At 47.5% G+C, this 23,823-nt stretch overlaps 1 protein-coding gene and 1 pseudogene across 1 annotated transcript in view; one reads left to right on the top strand and one right to left on the bottom strand.

Moving 5' to 3' along the window:
• The window catches only part of SLC35F2 (solute carrier family 35 member F2), a 65,154-nt gene extending 60,904 nt beyond the window's left edge, over positions 1–4,250 (bottom strand). The window contains exon 1 of the mRNA XM_019482009.2: positions 4,048–4,250. Within this exon, the coding sequence (XP_019337554.1) occupies positions 4,048–4,130 (83 nt within the window). The 5' untranslated portion in view covers positions 4,131–4,250. The remainder of the gene's footprint in view (positions 1–4,047) is intronic.
• Positions 4,251–16,369: 12,119 nt separating this feature from the next.
• LOC132247954 (U2 spliceosomal RNA) lies at positions 16,370–16,543 on the top strand (annotated as a pseudogene).
• Positions 16,544–23,823: the final 7,280 nt, after the last annotated feature.

Raw genomic sequence — 23,823 nt, 5'->3', positions numbered from 1 at the left:
AATTAATGAAGCAAATCTGCCATATCGGAATATCTTAATGGATCTCCAAAATGCTACACTTTCATGCATCTTTCACTTCAGTGTCTCTTCACAAGTTCTTGCAATTATACTCACTGAAATGCTCATCAGACAAAAGCCTTCATGTGATATAACAAATCTTCTCACTTCATGTATTTTGCCAATGCGCCACAATGAATATTTTTAGACTGCAGAAGCTGCATATTTGTTTGGAACTGTCAAAGCAAGGCATGGCATGAAATCAATGAGAGAGATATTTGAGATCAACAGGATTCTTTATATTATGTACATTTTGCAAGTGCTTTGCTGGATCAGGGCCTGCTATGGAGCACCATAGAATGAAGAGGGGGTGGGGGGGACCTTTAGGAAGTAGCTTTTCCCTCTGTAAAATTATATAGGATTTTAGAGTAATTTCTGAAGAAACCTAATCTAGCATCCTAACAGTATCACTCTACAGGACTCTTCCTAAGAGGGTTCTCATTTCAGGAATTAGACCTTCCACTGAGTCAATATTTTGATTACTATTGAGTTATTGTAATTTTCTTATTCATTATTTATCATGATTTATTTTTTAAATTGATGCTTAGCTTTTCCAAACCAGAACATGGTCCCTTTAAAACTCTTTTTGCTGCATTGATTTTACAATCCTTTCTAGGTCCACCTGTTTTTAAAATCTTTGCTAACTAGCTAAGGCTTAAGAATCACTCCTGCCATCTCTTCAGAAGCTATGTTTGGTAACAGCATGGATGAGGGAAAAAAACTACACTTGCTACCAGAATTGGATGACAAATCACATGCACGGTCTGAACTAATACCTATCTACAGTAACCACAGCTGTGCTAGAACTGTGGCTCATGTTCAAATGTTTAGAAAAGCTATATAGCTATTATTTCTGCAATAAACATTTCTTGACACTTACCCTCAATCTATAGAGAAAGCATTTATAAATATGGCTGATGATGCAACAGAATTGGCTAATTAAGTTTGTAGCCCTGAAAATTAGATCAGAATGATCACTCAAGTCAGCACTTGTTAATCACATTGGCATCCGATTCAGATTCACTTTTTTAAGGAATAAAAAAAAATAATAAGTTAAAAATATTATTTTCCCAGCTGTTAGATTTACTTTGAATCTATTCTACAGCCAACCTGGGAAGTCTCAATTTCACATTCTTTTGTTTACTAATTTTTTTAAATAGTATAGTTGTCTGGTATTATTTTTCTACTAAAACAAACAAATCTATGTTCTTTTCTACATTAAAATTACATGTGCCAATAGACAAAACTTCTTATATGAATCACTTGGAAAAATGTAATTTCAGGTTGAACCAATTTTCAACAATATCACCTGATGAATATTTTTGGCTGAAAACAAACGTGGAAGAAATGAAAACATTTCTTTTCAATATTTTCCATACAAATTGTTTCAACATTTTTCGCTTAAAAAATTAGATCTATTTTTAATATATTTTGGAAAAAATTCACTACAAACTGAATAAAAAGCCCTTTTTCAATTTTTTTTTTTAGAGGGACTGATCCATTTTTTTGTGCAGCTTGTTGGCTGAACTGAAAAGTAAAAGAAAAAAAAATTGATCACATGCACAACTCAGCTAATTAAAAGCCATACAATTTCAAGTCACTGGAAAGATGCCTTTTGACTTGGGATTGGGTACTTTACATAATGCTACTATATAAATAGGCAAGTCTTTTAGTTTTAGCTAAGGTAAAACTCACCAAATGCAATGCACATTTTATTAGAGAAACCATGAAGAAGTTGGCCTGGTATTGGCAATTATGATAAATATGCTGTCATCATGTTTTAAACAGAGCAAAATACATCCTCATGGCACTGAAAGGATTAAATCTTTTAGGACCAAGTTATGCTCACAATAAGCACATGATAGTAAAGACAGGTATTTCCTCATACAAACTTGTCTGTTATACAAAAAACAGTGACCAGGCACCTGTGAGCATATGCTCTGAAAAGGCAACTTTAGCCACATCTTTCTGGAAAAAACAGAAAATCCCTTGGTTCTTCCTAAAATCAGCAGCTACAGCTCAGGCTGTCCTGTTACCAGACAACCATAATACCACATTCAAATCCCACCCGGGTCAAACTGGTCCCTTTGACTTATGGATAGGAATCAAAATCACCTGAGTGAAACTTTGATGTAACCACCTGCAGGCTGTTACTACTCTGAAATCAACTGGCAAGCTAGTGTTTCAAGAGTGAAAGACAGTATTTCCTAGAGGATTACCAGATCACATGTAATCCTCTGCACCAAACCAGGTAGATCCAAAGTAATGGTGCCAAATCCCTCAATTTTATCACAATAAATAATATTATTGATAATCTTTCTGAAAGGTCCTACTTCTAGGGCCCTATAATTATATCTGCTTCCTTAAAAAAAAACCTATATTTCTACATAGCCTATGTTTTACTTAGCAAAAAAGAAAAACTGGAACTTCTTTAAAAGCTTCAAAACCAGAGAAGGTGAATGCATTTTTTTTAATCTCATCATTTTAAGGCAATATAATAAGGATCTGATTTGTGATTTCTTTTGGCCATTTGGAATAGTCAATGTTGCAAAAGCATGCCTATCACATGCGTGTGTCATCTAATAAGCTTGTCTTCACTACATAACTAGTTATAACATGAGTTCTGCCTGTGAGAAGAATCCTAGCTACACTCACAAAAAAGCCTCTGTATTTGTGCACAGTGATGCTGTTAACATTATTCTGCAGGCTCATCAGCATGTAAACGCTATGCTCAAGCTATCACTTATCAGCTGTTACTTATTTCTCAGCGTGATTGCCTCCCCTTGAGCCAACCTAACTGGAGGGAAGCTGTAGCAGTGTTATCTGCCCCTTTAAGGCTGGGGGACTTTGGTCAGCAATCCTATTTAATGTGATCAGAGTAGCATAGCAGGGAAAGGTTCACATGGTTCGTAAAAGAGACCGAGAGGCTGCAACTTGAAAGGGGAATTATGTGAAATCAGAGAATAGAGACAGACACCTGGAGCTTGCTCTTTGTTCTGCGAGTTCTCCACGCAAACATGTGGTTTCAGCCCTTCCTGAACTATACAGAGAGACTGACATGCAAGTTAACTGTACAGCAAAGGCAGGGTTTCATGCAAGTGTGCCTGTAGCTGGACTTGTATGAGCCCTACAGTAGCCAGGCTGCTGGCAATGCATGTGCACGGCTGTGAAGGTAATTGCTTTCCCAAGTGTTGTGAGGTTTAAAAAGAAAACAAGTGGGTCTAAGAAGAGGAAAATATGCTAAATACAAGGAAGTGGTCTCTCTCTAAGAAATCTGCTACTTGTGTAGATTCAATCAGATCTGCCGGCTCTAGTGCCAAAACGATGTTGAACAGCGACTTATTTCTGAGCTGCGCAGCTAGTGTGGGCTAGTCTGGCCTGCCGGGTTGAATCCCCCGGCAGAGTGGCAGAGAAGTGGGGTTGGCGGGGACCTGCGGAGGTCACCTGGTCCCAACCCCCTGCCTGAGGCTGGATCGGCCCCCTCCAAACCATGCCAATGGCAGCGCACAAGGTCTCATTTTTCTGGAGACGGCGTTTAAGGTGGAGGAGACAGAGCTGGCTCGCGGGACGTGGCTCCGAGGCCACACGGAAGGATGCTCGCCCCTCTGAGCCGGCGCACCTGGGGCAGGGGGACAACTGCTGTAAGCTACGTGGGAAAGAAAGCAGAGAACAAAGAGGAGGCCGGCAATGCCCGCTGCATGACTGCTCTTCTCGCCGCCCCGCTTTGAGGGACGCCACAAGCCCAGGACTCCCGCTTCCCACTCCCTCCCTGCCAAGGCGCCTGGCTGTGGCGGGCGCAGGCTGCCGGCCGCGGCTCGGCTCGGCTCGGCTCGGCTGCAAAGCCAGCAGGGTGCGTGCGGGGTCTCCGCCCGGGGCCCAGGGAGGCGCAGGCTGGCCCCGAGGACCCCAGCAGGTCCCCGCGGAGGGAGGGGGGCGTCCGGCAGGGGCCCCGGCCACGTGGAGGGGAGCGCGGGGCGCGGCAACACCCACCACGTGAGGAGCTTGTCCCGGAGCCGCAGCAGGAGGCCGGCGGCCCCGCCCGGAGCAGCGGCCCCCGCGCCGGCCGCCTCCATGCGCTGCCTGTGGGCTGCGGTGCGGTGCGGTGCGGTGCGGTGTGGTGGTGGCGGAGGCGGGGCTGGCGCTGCGGCTCCGCTCCCGCGGCGGGAAGTGCAGCGCAGCGCAGGGCCGGGGCTCGGGGGTTCCGCGGCGGAGGAGGAGGAGGCGGAGCCGCAGCCCCGGGGCGGGCCGGCGGGCGGGCTCGCCTGGTCCCCGCGGCGGGGGAGCACTTGGCGGTGGCGGGGCCGGGGGGCGGCCGTGTGCCCGTGCAGGGGGAGCCGGCCCCGGCCAAGCCGCTTGGCTCCGTTTTTCCAGCCTCACTGTTTTGTGGTTTTCCTTCTGTTTTTTTCCAACATGAGGAATGCTCCAGCAGCTTTTCCCACCATAGAAACAAACGAGCCTTCCCCTCCCCCCTGATAAATAGGATAAAAAACAAAAAAAGGATTAAGAAAACTCAAATTTGGGAAGTCTTTTTATTTTAGCAAGTGGGGGCCCCATGCGAGTGGACTGGGTCAGGTGCCTGCCCTAGTCTGCTTCAGTCAGATGTCAAAGGTGAGATGCTTGAGTGAGATGTCCCAGAGCAACTGCGGCTTGGCTCCCTCCGCAGTGAGGAGTCGTGTTCGGCTAGGGATGAGGGTTTGGTTTGGTTTTTTCTTTCTGCTAACATAGTGCTAACGTGAGCCCACAACAAAACCCCTGTCTCTGGGGAACTTCAGCCCCCTGGCTGTAGTCTGCGGCTGTGCTCGCCCCGTAATGAAGTGTGGGCTTTGCTCCTCTGTTCAAGACCCTTCCTATCTTGGATACCAGACAGACTTTGCAGGTTCTGCCCACCTCTGGTGAAGTAAGTCAGAGTTATTATGGGCCCTAAAACTTGTACTTTCCTGACTTGCGTGCCTGTACACATCTCAGTAATATCACTGTTCGTAAGGCTCTACCTAGTACATAGTTTTTCAACCCGTGGTATGCATACCCCTGAGAGACAGGCAGGGGGGTACACGGGTGCAGAAAACCCCTGTAGAAAGAGCACGCTCCCACTCCCTCTGCTGGGTTTGCGTCTGCCCGCCTGCCCTCCCCAGCCCCGAACCAGCTGCAGGCTGCTGCAGGAGGGGGAGGATGGGCACACAGATACCCACATACTCCCCATTGACCCAGTCACAGGCAGGTAAGTTTCTTTCTCTATCCTGCCTGGCCTTGGGGGGCAGACCGAGACCCCCACAGTGCAGGAGGGAGTGCAGTAGGGGCAGGGTGCTGCCCCACTGCCTCCTGCACTGTGGGGATTGCCCCATGACCTGGCCTACCCAGGACCCAGTTGACCATGTAGGAGGAAGCAGGCTGCTGCTGCAGGCTGGGGCTGGCGGCAGCACTGGGCTCTTCCCAGTGCTCAGAGCAGCTTGTACTGATGGGAGGGGAGCTGCTGCTACCCCAATATTCACCATAGCCCTCCCCAACTAGCTCCCCAGCGCTGCTGCCAAACACCAGGAAAAGCCCAGTGCCACTGCCAGCCCCTGCCTGTAGCCATCCTGGGCTCTGGGCAGCTGCAGCAGGCAGGCTGCAAACAGCTGCACCAGGCTCCTCAGCCCTGGCATCTGCTCCATGCTGGCAGTGACTGCATGTGTGCCTCAGAGCAGAGAGTGGGGATAGCGCCTGAGGCAGTGCAACACTCCCCTGCTCTCTGCTCTGAGGTGGACATGTACCCGCTGGTAGGGAGCAGATGCTGGGGTTGTGGAGCCTGGCACAGCTGTTTGCAGCCTGTCTGCTGCAGCTGCCCAGAGACCAGGCTGGTTACAGGTGAGGGCTGGCAGTGGCACCAGGCTTTTCCAGGCTGTGCTGCCCCCATCCGCTCCGAGGTGTGTGATCCCAGAGCAGCTCCTTTACAGCCTTCTGGCTGCAGCCAGCCCAGGCTATGGGTAGCTGCTGCCAGCCACAGAGCCCCAGCAGCTTGCAGCAGAGCTTGCAGCCTCCCAGCCACCTGCTGGGAGCAGCCCAAGCTCCATGACAGCAGCTGCCTCCTTGTCTGTCTCTCTTTCTTGCCCTCTTTATCTCTTCTCTCTCACCCTCTTCTCCTCTCAAAACTATGGCAAAAAATTTGGTGTGCCACACATTGCGCAGCACTTTAAATTCCCCAGTAATAATTCAGCCCTCCTAGCTTTGGCCAACATCACCTTTAGCCCAGGTACATACTTCAGTTGTGCACCCCAGTGTAAAAGGTGGCAATCCTACCGACACCAGATCAAACATCTGTCATATCACTGCCTTACATACACAGCCTTTCTTCCAACATATGGCACATGTTAGTCTGTAAATATAAAATCCCCTGGCAAATTGAGTGTTGGAGTACTTATTAAAAATTTCAGAAGTTAGGGGGTACTTGCTACTTAAAAGTTGAGGAACACTGACCTAGTATCTTTACACCACTGACTCTCATCCACAGCTCTGGTAGAGTCCCAGAATAGGCTTTCCTGGCTGAGGACCTGAACAAAGGAACTTAAGTCCACATCCTTCCAGAGCTTTGAAGCCTCTGTGAGCAGGCTTACCAAGGAGCTGTCAGTGATTGCTCCACCCAAGCCACACCAAGACAGTGATAGATCTAAAGCCAGACCAGCTGCCTCTGCAACAACAGACAGGAGAGTCCTCCACTGCAGAGCAGTGAAAGAGAACAAACAATCTGTTACCAAAACTTGGGGACCATTCAGCCTTTGGAGAGATGAGCCCATCTGTAGTCAGATCTTTTTCAATTTTAAACACAATTAAAGTACAGCTGCAGCTCCTTTACTTATCACCACTCAGGTCAGAAAAGAAGAAGGTGACAGATCTACAGCTTAATTTATTGTCATGTGCCTCTACTCTGCACCTATTCCAATGCATGTCTGCCTACAACAGCAAGATATAGGTTCTCATTTATACTAGCTGGGGAAACTCAGGGGGAGGTAGTGCACAGACTAATAGCCATTTGTTTCGAATTTGTGGAGTTCTCCAGTCTTCCCTCCCATCTACACCCTGTATTTACGGATGACTTGTTCCAATAGTCTAACAAATGTTGACTGTTTTATTTTATCTTTATTAATATTTTCTTAGTTTACTGAAACTTTATAAATTGAACTAAATCAGTTTTCTTATGAATTGAGGTGGTGTCAGTTAAATCAGATTTGTGTCATACTCAGTGTTACAATTCTGGAAGAGAAGATTTCATATCTTTTTTCCTCACCATCATGGAATGCTGCTTGCAACCATCTCATTTTCTTTTTACCTTGATTTATGACCTTCACTGACAGAGATGCTTTGCTTTTTAACATTTTCCCTAAGAAATCTAATGCAAATATATCTATTAAAAAAAACCTATGTTTTAGATGTTGTTTACATCTATCACTACTGTTACAATTTTAAAACTAAAGTTATGATATTGTGTATTTGAATTATCTATTTTAAGTCCTTTTTATAATGTCTTTTAGGCCTTTTGCTCTTTTACTGATAATTTGATCTGATTTAGTTGGATGTGTTAATTGCTTGCTTTCTTTTGCTGACCAAACTAATGGTCACATCTGTAAAGGCTCACTGTGGTCCCCTAGTTTTTGGATGCCAGACTGCTGGAGCCACACTTCTGTAGCCTGGCATGAGATCCCTGCAAATGGCCAAAGCTAGCAAAAAGTGATTATACATTTCTATCTTACCATATTCAGTTAACACAAACGCTATCATTTCATAAGATTCTAACTGGTAATATATAATTGGATTCTCCTCATCAAAAGATGAAACGTGAAGGTGCTGTTGCTGTTACCTTTAACTACTATTAGCAGAAGCAATTACCTATACCTGGCCTGGCTAATTACTGGTGGCCTTGACCAATAGATTTCATTATATTTTCTCATGCTGTTGCTTATATAGATCTATGTACTCAACATAAATTGATGAGCTTAAGTACATATTATCCATAATTTAGGCTTATGCTAGGTCCACAGTTGGCACCTGTCATTGTGGTGTTTCTGTTGCTGACTGGATCTGAGGCCTGCACACCACCAGCGGCAACCTCCAGGATCCAGATTATACTGCTCAAAGGCTGAGAGAGAGATCCTTATGAGTGGAAGGCCTGCCTGGTTTCTGAGTGGGGGTCAGAGTTCAATTTAGTTGCCATTGTGAAGGGTTGCTGTGGACTAGTGGTGCTGAGTCTACCAGGTGATAGCCATGTGAACTGGCAAAGGGATTGGCCTTGACACAAAGGCTAGGCCAGGCAGAAAATTTTGGCAGCTATCCAACAGGGGAGCTTGAGTAGGAAACTCCTGCTTGGGAGGGGAGCAAAAAGTCTTGGTGGCCTGGGGAGAAGCTTGTGAGTGCTGGGAGTGGAAGGGCTGCCTGGTTTGAGCTGGTGGTCAAGGTTCAGTTTAGTTATTATTTTGTAGGGCATTAAACAGAGAGGAGCTCTCTACTACTGAGTTGTAACAATTGATAGTAGTGTGGTTGAGGAGCTGGAGCTGGTTTAAGCAGAAAGGCTAGGCCAGACAGCAGAAGTTTATGGGGATGACTGGAAGGTGTTGCAGTGCCAAAGCTAGTGCTGCTGCCAACTCTTCCTCTGCCTGTGTGGAGTCTGGTGGGGAGAGAAGGAGCACTGACCTCCAAGGTTTCCACCAAGGTCTCACTTTGGCTTTGCAAACTAGTTTGCCTTGTAATTTGAAGGATGGCTTTTCAGGGACTGTGGCCCACATGTCCTGGTAACTGTGGTACATATGTCCCACAGACTGGTGGTGAAGTGTTTGGGGTGGGATGGGTGCTGACTGCTCTTCTTCCTGGTCTCCCGCTTCCCCACTTACCTCAGGGCTTTGGTGGCTATCCCCTGGTGAGCCTAGTTTAAAGTTTAAAGTGGCTCTTCTCTGGACTCTTTCAAGCTTCTCCACATCCAATTAAAAAAGGATGTGGAGAAGCTTGAGAGAGTCCAGAGAAGAGCCACGCGCATGATCAGAGGTCAGGGAAGCAGACCCTACGATGACAGGCTGAGAGCCCTGGGGCTCTTTAGCCTGGAAAAGCGCAGGCTCAGGGGTGATCTGATGGCCACCTACAAGTTTATCAGGGGTGACCACCAGTATCTAGGGGAACGTTTGTTCACCAGAGCACCCCAAGGGATGACGAGGACGAATGGTCACAAACTACCACAAGATCGTTTCAGGCTGGACATAAGGAAAAATTTCTTTACTGTCCGAGCCCCCAAGGTCTGGAACAGCCTGCCGCCGGAGGTTGTTCAAGCGCCTTCATTGAACACCTTCAAGATGAAACTGGATGCTTATCTTGCTGGGATCCTATGACCCCAGCTGACGTCCTGCCCTTTGGGTGGGGGGCTGGACTCGATGATCTTCCGAGGTCCCTTCCAGCCCTAATGTCTATGAAATCTATGAAAAGCCCTCTTCACTAAGTTAGTGAGCCTGTCTGCAAAGATGTTCTTCCCTCTCATTGTCAGGTGGCTTCCATCTCTTCCCAGCAATCTGTCTTCTTGGAACAACATCCCATGGTCGAAGCCAAAGCCCTGCTGGTGACACCACCTGTGCAGCCAGGTATTGAGCTGCAGGATGCACCTGCTTCTGCCTGAGCCCTTTCCCCTGACCAGATCTTCATCCTTATAGAAATGAAAGCCAATTTGCATTTTTATTTTAAATCATAAAATCTCTCATAATACCCATGATAGAAATTGTCTGCTGATACACCACATCACAAAATCCATTGCCCATAAGACATTGAAGAAATTAACACAGTGCTACAAAACCACCTACGACCAATAAAATGTTTCCTGTAATACAGTATGTGAAAAGCTCAGTGCCCAGTGTGAATAAAAGTGTCCATTCTGTTCCTTTCCATTTATTCTCTGCTTCAACTTTGCCAAGATCTTCACAGCCTTCACATAAAATCTGAGTTCACTTAGTCCCAGTCTCTGACAGTCTTTTACAGTAAAAGCCAGACCCTTAAAAATCAGCAGGTTCTTCAATTTTCACAAACTAACTTTAAAATATAATAAAAGCATCTTTAAATAGACTTCTTCTGGACTTTTTTATGTAAGATCACATATAACCATTTGTCTAGTAAGGGACTGCACCAGTATTGTGGTGAGAACTCTTCCCCCATACTTTCTGTGTGTATTCACACTCCCAAAAGATGTGTCCCACCACTTCAACATCCACACACTGTTCTCGTGGACACCAGGGAATTCTGGCTAGATGTCGTCTGTATTGCAAAGCCCTCATGGGTGAAAAGTCCCTGGGCATCAAACATGCTAAGTGGTATGGCCGCTAGCCAGGGACCTGTCCACCATCATTTCCCACACATTTCAACAGAGTTAAGGTAAATTCCTCAAAGGGGCTATTATATCCTTTGCCCTTACTGCCTCCATTAGATTTTTATGATTTTTAAAACATTTAGCTCCTGCATCCCAAGATTATAGTATTTTAAAAATTGTTCTATTCTTTTATGTCAGGGGTTGTCAACCAGGTGTATGTGTACTCCTGGGGGTACTTTGGCAGGACCCAGGGGCTATGCAGCAGTGGCGCAGAGAAGCGGGGATACCTGGGAAATAGCAGTACGAAGGGCTATCCATCACTCTGTGCTGCTGCCGGGTGCCATGTGATGCTTTTCCGCACCCAAGCATCCCTTTTTCTCCATGCTGTTGGCTTCGTATCCCACTGGCCATCAGTACCCCTTCCCCTCCAGTGCACAGCAGCAGCACTGAGTGGATAGATGGCGGTGGGGGCAGCTGCCACGTGCAAGATCCCCATGCCACTGCTGCACACCACAGGGGGGAGAGGGTGCTGACAGCTGGTCAGATATGAAGCCGGTGGCACGGAGAAGCAGGGATACTTGGGTGCAGGAAAGCAGACCCCGGCAATGACATGGAGCGTATAGATGACGGCGACAACCACGTGCAAGCTCCCCGTGCCGCTGACTCCACATCCGGCCCTTTATCAGCATGCCCCCTGCCCCCCCACTCTGCATCCAGAAGGGGTACCCACCAAAAGGGGTACCCTGCTTTAAAAGGTTAAAAACCTCTGCTCTAGAGAATAGACAGGCGTGCTCTTTCTTTATTCTGAGTCCCCATCTATAAGGGTAATGCTCTTTGTCCTATTTTGGGAGATAGAGGTCTTTCCTTCAGACAGCAGAACTCCCAAACCTAGAGGCCAGATCAGCAGATGGATATACCTCCCTCCTCCACAAAAGGAAGTCAGAACCACCAGCCCACCCCAAACACATGAGGGAACAACAGGGGAGGTGCTCTCGTACTTCCTGAGAAATCAGGGCAATCAACTAGTTACCTCAGGTGCCTGTACACAAATGCACGGAGCCTGGGAAACAGTCAGGAAGAATTGGAAGTCCTCACACAATCAGAGTACTATGATGTGATTGGAATAACAGAGACTTGGTGGGAGTTTGCATAACTGGAGCACTGTTATGGATGTGTATAAAATGTTCAGGAAGGACAGGCAGGAGAATAGAGAAGGAGTTGCACTTTAAGTAAAAGAGCCATATAGTCGCACAGAGCTCCAGTATGAAACTGGAGATAGACCTGTTGACAGTCTATGGGTTAGGGTCGGAGGGGTGATGTTGTGGTGGGGGTCTGCTTTAAACCACTAGACCAGGAGAAAGTGGTGGGTGAGACTTTCTTCAAACAGCTTCAAAGTTTTCTGATCACAGACCCAGGTTCTCATGGGGGACTTCAATCACCCTGACATCTGTTGGGAGGGCAATACAGCAGTGTACAGACAATCCAGGAAGTTTTTGGACAGTGTTGGGGGACAACTTACTGGTCCAAGTGCTGGAGCGACTAAGTAGGGACCATGCTCTTCTTGACCCACTGCTCACAAACAGGGATGGATGGGTGGGGAATGTAGTAGTGGATGGGAACTTGGGCAGCAGTGACCACAAGATGATTGAGTTCAGGATCCTGAGGAAAGGAAGGATGGAGAGTAGTGGAGTAAGGACCCTGGACTTCAGAAAAGCAGACTTTGACTCACTCAGGGAACTCATCGGCAGGATCCTCTGGAAAGCCAGGCTGAGGGGGAGAGGAGTCCAGGAGAGCTGGCTGTACTTTAAAGGAACCTTACTGAGTGCAGGAACAAACCATCCTGATGTACAGGAAGACAAGCAAGTATGGTAGAAGACCAGCTTGGCTTAGCAGGGACCTCTTCAGTAAACTAAATCACAGAAAGGAAGCTTGTGAGAAGTGGAAACTTGGAGAAACGACTAGGGAGGAGTATAAGAGCATTGCTTGGGCATGCAGGGATGAAGTCAGGAAGGTCAAAGTGCAATTGGAGTTGCAGCTAGCAAGGGATGTGAAAAGTAACAAGAAAGGTTTCTTCAAGTACGTCAGTAGCAAGAGGTGGAAAGTGTGGGTCCCTTACTGAATGGGGGATGCAAAAAAGGCTGAAGTGCTCAATGCCTTCTTTGCCTCAGTCTTCACAGACAAGGTCAGCTCCCAGATTACCGCACTGGGCAGCACAGTTTGGGGAGGAGGTGAGCAGCCCTGAGTGGTGAAAGAACAGATTAGGGACTATTTAAAAAAGCTGGATGTGTAGAAGTCCATGGGGCCGGATGGGATGCACCTGAGGGTGCTGAGGGAGTTGGCTGATGTGACTGCAGAGCCACAAGCAATTATCTTTGAAAACTCGTGGAGATCAGGAGAGATCCCAGATGATTGGAAAAGGGCAAACATAGTGCCCATATTTAAGAAATAGGAAAAGGAGGATAAAGGGTACTACAGACCAGTCTCAGTCCCTGGAAAAATCATGGAGCAGATCCTCAAGGAATCCCTTTCAAAGCACTTGGAGGAGAAAAAGGGGATTATGAACAGTCAGCATCGATTCACCAGGGGCAAGTCATGTCTGACCAACCTGATTGCCTTCTATGATGAGGTGACTGGCTCTGTGGATGCGGGGAGACTAGTGGATGTGGTGGACCTTGATTTTAGCAAGGCTCTTGATATGGTTTATAGATGTAGATGTAGATGTTGTTAGGATCGGAAGGGACCTCAATATATCATTGAGTCCGACCCCCTGCATAAGCAGGAAAGAGTGCTGGGTCTATATGACCCCAGCTAGATGCTCATCTAACCTCCTCTTGAAGACCCCCAGGGTAGGGGAGAGCACCACCTCCCTTGGGAGCCCGTTCCAGACCTTGACCACTCGAACTGTGAAGAAGTTCTTCCTAATGTTCAATCTAAATCTGCTCTCTGCTAGCTTGTGGCCATTATTTCTTGTAACCCCCGGGGGCGCCTTGGTGAATAAATACTCACCAATTCCCTTCTGTGCCCCTGTGATGAACTTATAGGCGGCCACAAGGTCGCCTCTCAACCTTCTCTTGTGGAGGCTGAAAAGGTCCAGTTTCTCTAGTCTCTCCTCGTAGGGCTTGGACTGCAGGCCCTTAACCATATGAGTGGCCCTTCTCTGGACCCTCTCCAGGTTATCCGCATCCCTCTTGAATTGCGGTGCCCAGAATTGCACGCAGTACTCCAACTGCGGTCTGACCAGCACCCGATAGAGGGGAAGTATCACCTCCTTGGACCTATTTGTCATGCATCTGCTGATGCACGATAAAGTGCCATTGGCTTTTTTGATGGCTTCGTCACACTGCCGACTCATGTTCATCTTGGAGTCCACTAGGACTCCAAGATCCCTTTCCACTTCCGTGCCACCCAGCAGGTCATTCCCTAGGCTGTAGGTGTGCTGGACATTTTTCCTCCCTAGGTGCAGCACTTTGCATTTCTCCTTGTTGAACTGCATTCTGTTGTTTTCTGCCCACTTGTCCAACCTGTCCAGATCTGCTTGCAGCTCTTCCCTGCCCTCCGGCGTGTCTACATCTCCCCATAGCTTTGTGTCATCTGCAAACTTGGACAGAGTACATTTGACTCCCTCGTCCAAGTCACTGATGAAGACATTAAAGAGTATCGGTCCAAGGACCGAACCCTGCGGGACCCCACTGCCCACACCCTTCCAGGTCGAAACCGACCCATCCACCACGACTCTCTGGGTGCGACCCTCCAGCCAATTCGCCACCCACCGGACTGTGCAGTCATCCACATCACAGCCTCTTAACTTGTTCACCAGTATGGGGTGGGATACCGTATCGAAGGCCTTCCTGAAGTCTAAGTATACGACATCCACCTCCTCCTGTGTCCAGGCGTTTCGTAACCTGGTCGTAAAAAGAAACTAGATTGGTCAGGCATGATCTGCCTGCCACGAACCCGTGCTGGTTTCCCCTCAGCATAATTTGTCCTGCCGGGCTCTCACAAATGTGAGCCTTGATAATTTTTTCAAAGACTTTGCCAAGGATGGAGGTGAGACTGACTGGCCTATAGTTGCCCGGGTCCTCCTTCCTCCCCTTTTTGAAAATGGGGACCACGTTGGCCCTTTTCCAGTCCTCCGGGACTTGGCCCGTGTGCCACGAGCGTTCAAATATTCCCGCCAGTGGCTCTGCAATGATGTCGGCCAGTGCCTTCAGCACCCTCGGATGGAGCTCATCCGGGCCTGCTGACTTAAAGGCATCCAGTTCTTCCAAGTGACTCTGCACCATCTCAGGGTCTACGCATGGTAGTCTGGTGCCTTGCTGCTGCCTCTCTACGACCCCAGTGAGAGACTTGTCGTGCCCCTCGCTTAGGAACACTGAGGCAAAGAACTCGTTGAGGAGTTCAGCCTTGTCCCCTCTGTCCGTCACCAATTGTTTCTGCCCATTTAGCAGGGGTCCTATTCCTCCCTGGGCCTTCCTTTTACTCCCTATATATCTAAAAAACAATTTCTTGTTGTCTTTTACTTGGGTTGCCATCCTCAGCTCCATGGTAGCTTTGGCCTGTCTAACTGCCTCCCTGCAAGCACGAGCAGAGGAGGTATATTCATGGTCTCCCACAGTATTCTCATAGGCACACTAAGGAAGTATGGGCTGGATAAATGGACTGTAAGGTGGATAGAAAACTGGCTGGAGCATCAAGCTCAGAGGGTAGCAATCAATGGCTTGATGTCTAGTTGGCAGCCGGTATCAAGTGGAGTGCCCCAGGGGTCAGTTCTGGGGCCGGTTTTGTTTAATGTCTATATCAACGACCTGGAAGATGGCTTAAAGTGCACCCTTGGCAAGTTTGCAGATGACAGACACCAAGCTGAGGGGAGTAGTAGATACGCTGGAGGGTAGAGCTAGGATTCAGTGTGACCTAGACAAGTTGGAGGATTGGGCCAAAAGGAATCTCATGAGGTTCAACAAGGACAAGTGGAAAATCCTGCACTTAGGACAGAACAATCCCATGCGCTGGTACAGGCTGGGGGCTGACTGGCTGGGCAGCACCTCTGCAGAAAAGGACAGGGGGCTTACAGTGGACAATAAGCTGAATATGGGCCAACAGTGTGCCCTTGTTGCCAAGAAGGTTAATGGCATACTGGGCTGTATTGGCAGGTCTGTTGCCAGCAGGTCTAGGGAAGTGATTATTCCTCTCTATTCAGCACTGCTGAGGCCACTTCTGGAGTACTGTGTTCAATTTTGGGGCCCCTACTACAGAAAAGATGTGGACAAATTGGAGAGAGTCCAGTGGAGGGCAACAAAAATGGTGAGGGGGCTGGGGGACATAAATTATGAGGACAGGCTGAGGGAGCTGGGCTTATTTAGTCTAGAGAAGAGAAGACTGAGATGGGTTTTAATAACAGCCTTCAACTACCTGAAAGGGGATTCAGAAGAGGATGAAGCTAGACTGTACTTAGTGGTGGCAGATGACAGAACAAGGAGTAATGGTTTCAAGTTGCAGTAATGGAAGTTTAGGTTAGGTATTAGGAAGAATGTTCTCACTAGGAGGGCTGTAAGACACAGGAACAGGTTACCCAGAGAGGTGGTGGAAGCCTCCATCCTTGGAGGTTTTTAAGGTCCAGCTAGACGAAGCCTTGGCTGGGATGACCTAGTTGAGGATAGTCCTGCTTTAAGCAGGGGGTTGGACTAGATGACCTCCTGAGGCCCCTTCTAACCCTAATTTTCTAGGGTTCTATGAGATCCTTGTATTGATGTGGGAGGAGGCAGGATACCAGGGTAGGCTGAGAGGGGTGACAAACAAATGCTTACCTGGAAAGGTAAATTCTAAACGTAAGTCAGGCAGGAGCAGGTATGACGTACAGCTTACTCACATGCATACTGATTTTCTGGGAAAGTAGTATGAGGGGAACAGGAGGGAGAAAGTATTGGGTGGGACAATACATGTTTTAAACATGCATTTATATTGGTATGTGTCTTATAAAATGTGAAAGGGTGCAAGCTGTTGTGATACGCTTGTATTTAAAAAAAATCAGTTCTTATCTGTTTAATATCTGATTTATCATCAATGGGAGGACTTTCTATTGAACAGATTCTTAGAACTGGGAGATAGACTTGGAGATTGCTCCATCTGCTCCACACATTGGGCTGGTATAACAGTGCCTCTAGGAGCAGTTCACCTCCCCTCAGGGAGAATATGGTAGTGTCAAAGGCAGACCCTGCCCATTGCCCTGAGCGATACTTGGGGTCTTGTGCAGCATAGGGTCATTGGCATCCTTCCAGTTGTGCTGTTCAATTGCTAGTGGTGGTCCCATGCCCTGCGCTTACTGGAAGGCAATCTCAGCTGACTGGAACTGAGTGTCAGAAGTCTGCAGGGGGAAGGGAGATTGTTAGTCTCCTGGCTGCAAATATCACAGGAGTAACAGCACTAATCAATGCCATTGAAACACCTAGGTAAGTACACACAGTCAAAAAGCCCAAGGCAGAATTGATTCAATCTTTTCAGGTTAGTCTACGCTACATAAATTGAACCAATAAGAAAGTGAACATTCATTTTTTATTCCAGAAAGGTGGCCACAAGTCTGCAATGGCCAGGCCAGACATTGCCTCCCTGCATGCCTCCCTGCTCAGCTGGAGCAGACAGCTTAGGCCAAGGCCAGCCTGCCTGCCCTGCGGGGGGGCGGGTGCAAAGCATCCTGGGATGAGTTAACTTGAATCTGGAGGGGATCTGGGACAGAAGTTCAGTAATCCGATTTAACCTAAATCAGTTAAGTTTGATACTACATCCATACAGGTTGGTCTTATACCAGTCTCAGCCATTTTGAAAATGGTTTATGTGCACTGAACTGTTGTGTTACAGATATGAACTGGTTTCCGATCACTTATTTCATAGATTTCATAGACATTAGGGCTGGAAGGGACCTCGGAAGATCATCGAGTCCAGCCTCCCGCCCAAAGGGCAGGAAGTCAGCTGGGGTCATAGGATCCAAGCAAGATAAGCATCCAGTTTCATCTTGAAGGTGTTCAATGAAGGTGCTTGAACCACCTCTGGTGGCAGGCTGTTCCAGACCTTGGGGGCTCGGACAGTAAAGAATTTCTTCCTTATGTCCAGCCTGAAATGGTCTTGAAGTAGTTTGTGACCATTCGACCTCGTCATCCCTTGGGGCGCTCTGGTGAACAAACATTCCCCTAGATACTGGTGGTCACCCCGATAAACTTGTAGGTGGCCATCAGATCACCCCTGAGCCTGCACTTTTCCAGGCTAAAGAGCCCCAGGGCTCTTATACTAATTTATGTGTAATTTCTGTCCCTATCCTTAATGCACTAGTGCAGAAATATGAACATCTTTGAAATGCACCAGCAGTCCTCATTTTCAACCTTCAAGTAGTCCCTAACAGGGACTGCAGATGGCATCTGTAAACCTGTCTGTCATTCTTAGGAAATCCAATTGCAGCCCTTTGATTGTCTTTCATTGTTGCTGATGCAGTGTAGTGAATCCAATGAGGTTACAAAGTAGCCTGACAAGAAGTTTAAAAAGTAGTCAGCATTGCTGGAAGACCTACTGCACTTCAGCAGGTTATGCCTGTTGGCTGAGCTAGAAGCTCAGGCCTTGTTACAATATCTAAAAAGAGTTAATTTCTGAAACTTCCTGTAACTTAGGAGGAGCTCAGGTTGATTAGTCTGACTGATGCAGTGTAGTTTGCTTGATGTAATTGGAGGGAATGGTACCATTGCCCTGGCTGCAAGGGAACCTAAGACTTGTCCCAAGAATGCAATAACCAGGGTGATCTCAGTGAGGCATGTCAGAGATACTACCAGATCCACACAGAAGGCAAGTATGGAAGCCCAATCCTGTCCATGAACCAGCTTTACACGACTCATTCAGTGCACGAGGGCCAAATGAGTTTGACACCCCTGCTCTAAGGCAAAGTTCATTAGATCTAGCCAATTTGAAAATATCTAAGCAGCATCTAACCCAGGGGTCGGCAACTTTTTTGAGCAGTGCGCCAAAAACACCTGCAACCTTGATTTGTAAGATGCTGGTGTGCCAGGGGCAGACAGCAGAGGAGCCACAAGGAGCCTGATCCTTGCTGTGGCAGTACAGCCCCTGCCACTTCCCTGCTGCCTGCCCCAAGACACGTTTGCCAAGCAAAATGCCTTTGTGTGCCATGCTCTGGCACCCGTGCCAGGGGTTGCCTACCTCTGGTCTAACCTGATTCTCTCCCTCTCCCTCTCTTCCAGCCTGAGTTCTTATTCTTTTGCTTCTGTGGCTGATTGTGTTCTCCATCCGATCAAAGTTAACCTTGTTAGGTGAAGACTGAAGTGAAAAAGAAATTAAATACTTTGGCCTTACGAGCTTAAGTTCACCTCTCTCTCACTGGCATGTGTCCAGCTGACACCAGTCTTGCCCACATCACCTTAAGGACTTTAATTATGACCTCCATCCTCCCCCATAGCCATGCCCATGCCTTGTGGGTGTCACTCTTCACCAGCTTGTACCAGCTTCAGCCCTCTTGGCTTTAACCCACTGGTTGCTCTCACTGTAGACTTCTAACATAAGCACACTTCCTCTGGCCTGGATTATGAGTCTCATCCTGCCTGCATCTCCATCTTGCTCTGGCCTGGCTCTTGACCCATCTAACTATGGCCTTGGCTTTGGCCTGCCCCTGGTATGGCTCAGAATCTGGAGTGCCTCCCAGGCACCCCTGCATAGTCTCTTATCCAACTCTATAGCCACTACCCAGTCTTCCAGTTCAAAATACAACACAAGTACAAACAAACTGCTCCTAACAAAAAAACCAAAGGAGCTTCTGGGGCACCATACCACTGCCAAAACCACTTCCCTGTTCACTGGCCCTCTGAGCCCCTGGGAGTACCCTGATCTGGCTTATAGTTTCTGCTCCTTGCCAACTTAGGCTGGCAGAAGTTCTTTCCTTTGTGGAGTTCAGGGCACCACTGGTCCTTCTGCTGGAAGGACCCTGTCTTATATTCCCTGAGCTCCTCCTCTTCTGGTCAGCTGTCCCCCTGACCAGCCACAGGTGTGCTCCTAGGCCTAATGAGGAGCTTACTGGTATTCTCCTGGCGGCTGCAGTTGTTATTCTTCTTCCTACCTAGAGCCCAGTCCTAGTGTCCTACTTCTCTACAGCTAGCTACCAAGTAATTAGCTGCTGCCCTTTAGCTCCCCAGCTGCCTCTTCTTCTGTAGCTAGCCCCAGTTTAGCTTCCTGCTTCTGCCTGTGAGCCTTAGCTGTTGCAGTTTCCCTCTCAAAGTAACAGGAGCCTCTGTTACAGAGCACCTCCCTTGAGATCCAAGTGTCCACACCAATAAATATGTTTTCATAGTGGAACAGCTCACACATGAAAGAGCAAAACCAATCTAGCTCAGAGTAACTGGTAGCCATGGGCAGAGCTCACATTTTGAAAAGCAGGATGAAGATGGTATGGTGCGTCATCACATATAACTGGGGTAACCATATTATTTTTAAGGAAATCCAAGACACTGCCCCCTCTGTGCCCACACCCCAACCCCTTCCCTCCTCCCTCCAAATCAGTGTGCTGCTACAGGCAGGGGCAGGCAGACAGGCACTGCCTGTCTGCCTGGTGCACCATGCCACTCCTCTTCTCCACGGGATTGTGCCCAGCGTACCTGTGATTCTGGGATTTCTGTTTTAATTTTCACCAACTGGCTGGGACTGGTTTATGTAATCTGGGATTGTCCTGGCCCAATCAGGATATACGGTCACCTACATAAACACAACACACATTTTGCTCCACTTAAAACTAAATTTAAAAGATAGAAGCTTTACTAATATGCTAGGGGCCTAGGGCTATGTTAATCACTTGAAGATTGAAGTAAAACAAATATAACTTTGCCATATTATGTCTAAGAAAACACAACAAACTAAGCAAAAATAATAAAAAGAGGTTGTTCCATTAGTCCTATAGTCATTAGGACTAAATATACCTCTCTTTCAGATTAATAAAACAAATCTAGCCTTCTTGAGCAATGTAATAGTGCATCCAGTGCTCTACATCTGAGTTAATGCTTTTAGCTAGAGTCTATAGGACTGTGAAATAGGAACTACATTACCAGGAGCAGTTAACAGACAGCAGAATTTCAGTAGAAATGAGAGAGAGAGCCATTAACACATGTAAAGTGAAGAGTTCAGAAGGAATCAACTAGAGCATAATGAGCCATGAAGTCAATTGACTCTGCCACTGCTGCCTGATTAGAAATGCTGCTGCCACTTCCAGACAATTGGTTTTAAACTGTGGGTGGACCAGTAATCAAAGAGGGGTGCAACTGCACCTTGCACCCCACTCCCCCTCCCTTCCCTGGTTCTGCCCCTGCTAGTAGCCTGATGTTTAGCACTTTTACCAGGGAAGGTGCATCCAAATCAGACAGAATAGGCAGTGCAAGTCGCCCATGATCTCCAAGATGCACTTCCACTGGGGGAAGTTGTATATGCTGAGGCTATCTGCACTTGATCCCCAGAAGAAGTAGACTTATTGGCCCAAATCCTGGATGGGTAAGATGGTGCGTGATGCCAACTTTGTTGGCATTTGCTGTGTGGCACACAAGCTCCACCTCATAGTCAGGGACACCTTGGCGGGGGACAGGGCTCCCAGTGATGGCGCTGTCACTACCAGCCAGCTTATTTCAAGATGCAGGAAGGTGGTGGGCTACTTCCACCAGAGCATCAAGGGGGACAAGATACTGCGGGACGAACAGGCAGAGCTGAGCATCCCGCAGCACAAAATCATGCACGAGGTGGAAACTTGGTGGAATTTCACATACCTGATGCTGGAAGGGCTTGTGGAGCAACAGAAGGCCATCCGTGAAATGGCCTTGCTCAGGGAAATTGGGATCTGCGGTCCCCTTAACAAAACAGAGTGGGATACCATCTCCCAGATCATGGTGGTGCTCAAGCCATTCCTCAGGGCCAAGAGCCTCAAGGCTGGCGATGCCCTCCTTAGCCAGGTGATCCCCATAGTGAAGGAGCTTGAGAATGAAATGGAGAAGTTCCAGGGGATCAATGTTCCTGGCTGGGACAAACTGCTTTCACCAGAGGTGCAGGACCTGGTGAAGCAGCTGAAGGAGGGCATCAGGAAACAGCTGGGTCCATTGTGGTCCAATACAGTCCACGTGCTGGCAAGCATGTGTGATCCGAGGGTGAACAGGAGCATCTGCAGCAGCAAAACCTTCTATCACTGGACAGCAGAAGGGCAGAGGCAGGGAGATGTGGAAGAGGGGGATCCATTTTCCCATGCCAGCACTCCAACCACAGCCAATCTCCTCCACCACAGTCACTACCAATGTGGGCCAAGGGCATGGCTTCAATGTTGGGGTCCAGAGGCACCAGACCCCACCATCAGGCAGGTAGAGCAGAGGCCTTGGTGGCTACCTATCTCACTGAGGACATGGAGCCACTGCACTGAGACCCCTTGGCTTATTGGGCAACGTGCAGCCAGGTGTGGCAGGATCTGGCCATGGTTGCCCGGGAACACCTGTCCTGTCCACTATCCAATGTTCCAAGTGAGAGGGTGTTCAGCATTGCTGGGGATGTAGTGGCATCCCACTGCACCTCCTTGGATCCTGGTTTGGTGGAGCAGCTGGTATTCCTCAAGGTGAACCTCCTGCTGCTGGGGTTCCCCAAGCTCCACGTGCAGATGGAGTGAGTACCACCCTCCTCACTCCGCACCTATTTGCGTTTTTTATTTGCTTTCAGAAACTTGAGGTGCACTTCCACAGAAACCCCTGCATCACTCTCTCTGAAACCTGGCAGGCCTCATGCTCACATGAGGGGCTACCATCCCTGCTGAATTCATCTGAATCTGCGAAAAATGACAAAGTTATAGGTATTTTAGTGATTTCTCCATTATAGTCTATGGCCGAATCTCCAAATCGGTGTTGAATCCCCAAATCTGAATCGGCTGAATCTAATCGAGACAGTGATTCAGATCACCAAATTGAATCACTATCCCTCTGAATCAGCCAAATCCATATCTGAATTGAATACTTGCTGCTTTGCACAGGCCTAATAAGTAGCACTTTGGGTCATTTACAGAGTTTCAGTCCCTCATCTCTAGGAAAGGCATTAAAATCTGTGTGAACTGCCGGCTTGTTCTCCTTCAGTTCCCTTGCGGCTACCCAGTGGGCCACCTCCAACAGCAAGAACAGAAGGAGTTCTTGCCACTGCCTAACACATGGTCTGGGGACTGGGGCATTTTTTGGTGAGATATGGGAGGTGTTAGTTAAAAACCTTTTTGGCCAGGGGAGCTTAGAACCTGACCCTCCATTCTCTGGGCAAACACCCTAACCAGTAAGCTGCTGGGCTGTCCTCTTCCTATTCCTTCTAACAGTTGCTATTCATGCTTTTTCTGTGCCTAACATTTTGGGAACTTGCATGATGTTACACATCTTCCTAGACAGAACAGAATTGCAACAGGTCATAAACGGCCAGGTTAAATCCCTTCTGAACATGGTCAGAAGGCAAGCTGCAGAGGAAAGTAGGATCCAAAATCTGCCACATACACAACTAATTTTAGCTGCATAAGTGTTATTTGCCTGCCTAAAGGACAGTTGGATGTGGGCCACTAAGACTTTCCAAAGTGAAGGGAAGTCTTGGGGACCATCAAGATGTGTGTGAGTGTAGGATATATCTGGAGCTCTCATCCAGATATCTTCAGAAACTCACATGGATGTATGGGACCTTGGTCTTACTCTCAGAACAATGCTTAAACAAGTTATTAATCCTTGCAAAATATTAATGGACTTTGTTGAGAACTAAGTATAGGCCAAAGTTCAGTTTTAAAATCCAGATTTCTTTTGAGGTCTCTAAGTGAAAAGAAGCCAAGAATCTGAACAGTTTTTGTTGTTGAAAACCACTTAAAGCAGCTAAAAACACCATAATTGGATGACAGAAGTGACTGAGCAGCTTTTCTTCCTACTTTCCAAAAGCAATTACTTTGGCCTGAGAACAAACAAATACCAGCCCAAGTAATAACCTTTTCTCTTTTGGAAGCAAAATGTTTGAAAGGACAACTTGAAACCTATCAATATTTCAATGTAGTTTAAAGCAAAGTAAGATACTACACCTCCCTCCATTTGCCTGTTAGTAGAGGAGAGCTGTATAACAGAGAGATGCCTGTATACATGCATTAACAGATAAGGAACCAGTGGCTGGTGATGAAGAATATGCAGCATTATTCATGGATTCTGCAACTTTTCATTTTGCACCTCTTCCTACACATACCATTTTTTGTGGTTTCATACTTGTATTTTCAAAGTTTCTTTTTATTGTTGCTGCTTGAAAACCTACACAAAACCATGAAGAACACTGCCTGTTCCTCTGACCCTCAAGATGATTTTTCACATGAGTGATCCTACTATCATCAAAGTGTAGATACAGGAAATCTCCGATGGGCTCCAGTCACTTTGAATTGGGAATTAAGTGGCAAAGGA

This window comes from Alligator mississippiensis, chromosome 1 (genome assembly GCF_030867095.1).
Source record: "Alligator mississippiensis isolate rAllMis1 chromosome 1, rAllMis1, whole genome shotgun sequence".
In the NCBI taxonomy this organism is placed as follows: domain Eukaryota; kingdom Metazoa; phylum Chordata; order Crocodylia; family Alligatoridae; genus Alligator; species Alligator mississippiensis.
Note: the sequence above shows the minus strand (reverse complement) of the source record. Positions and strands in the feature narration are given on the sequence as shown.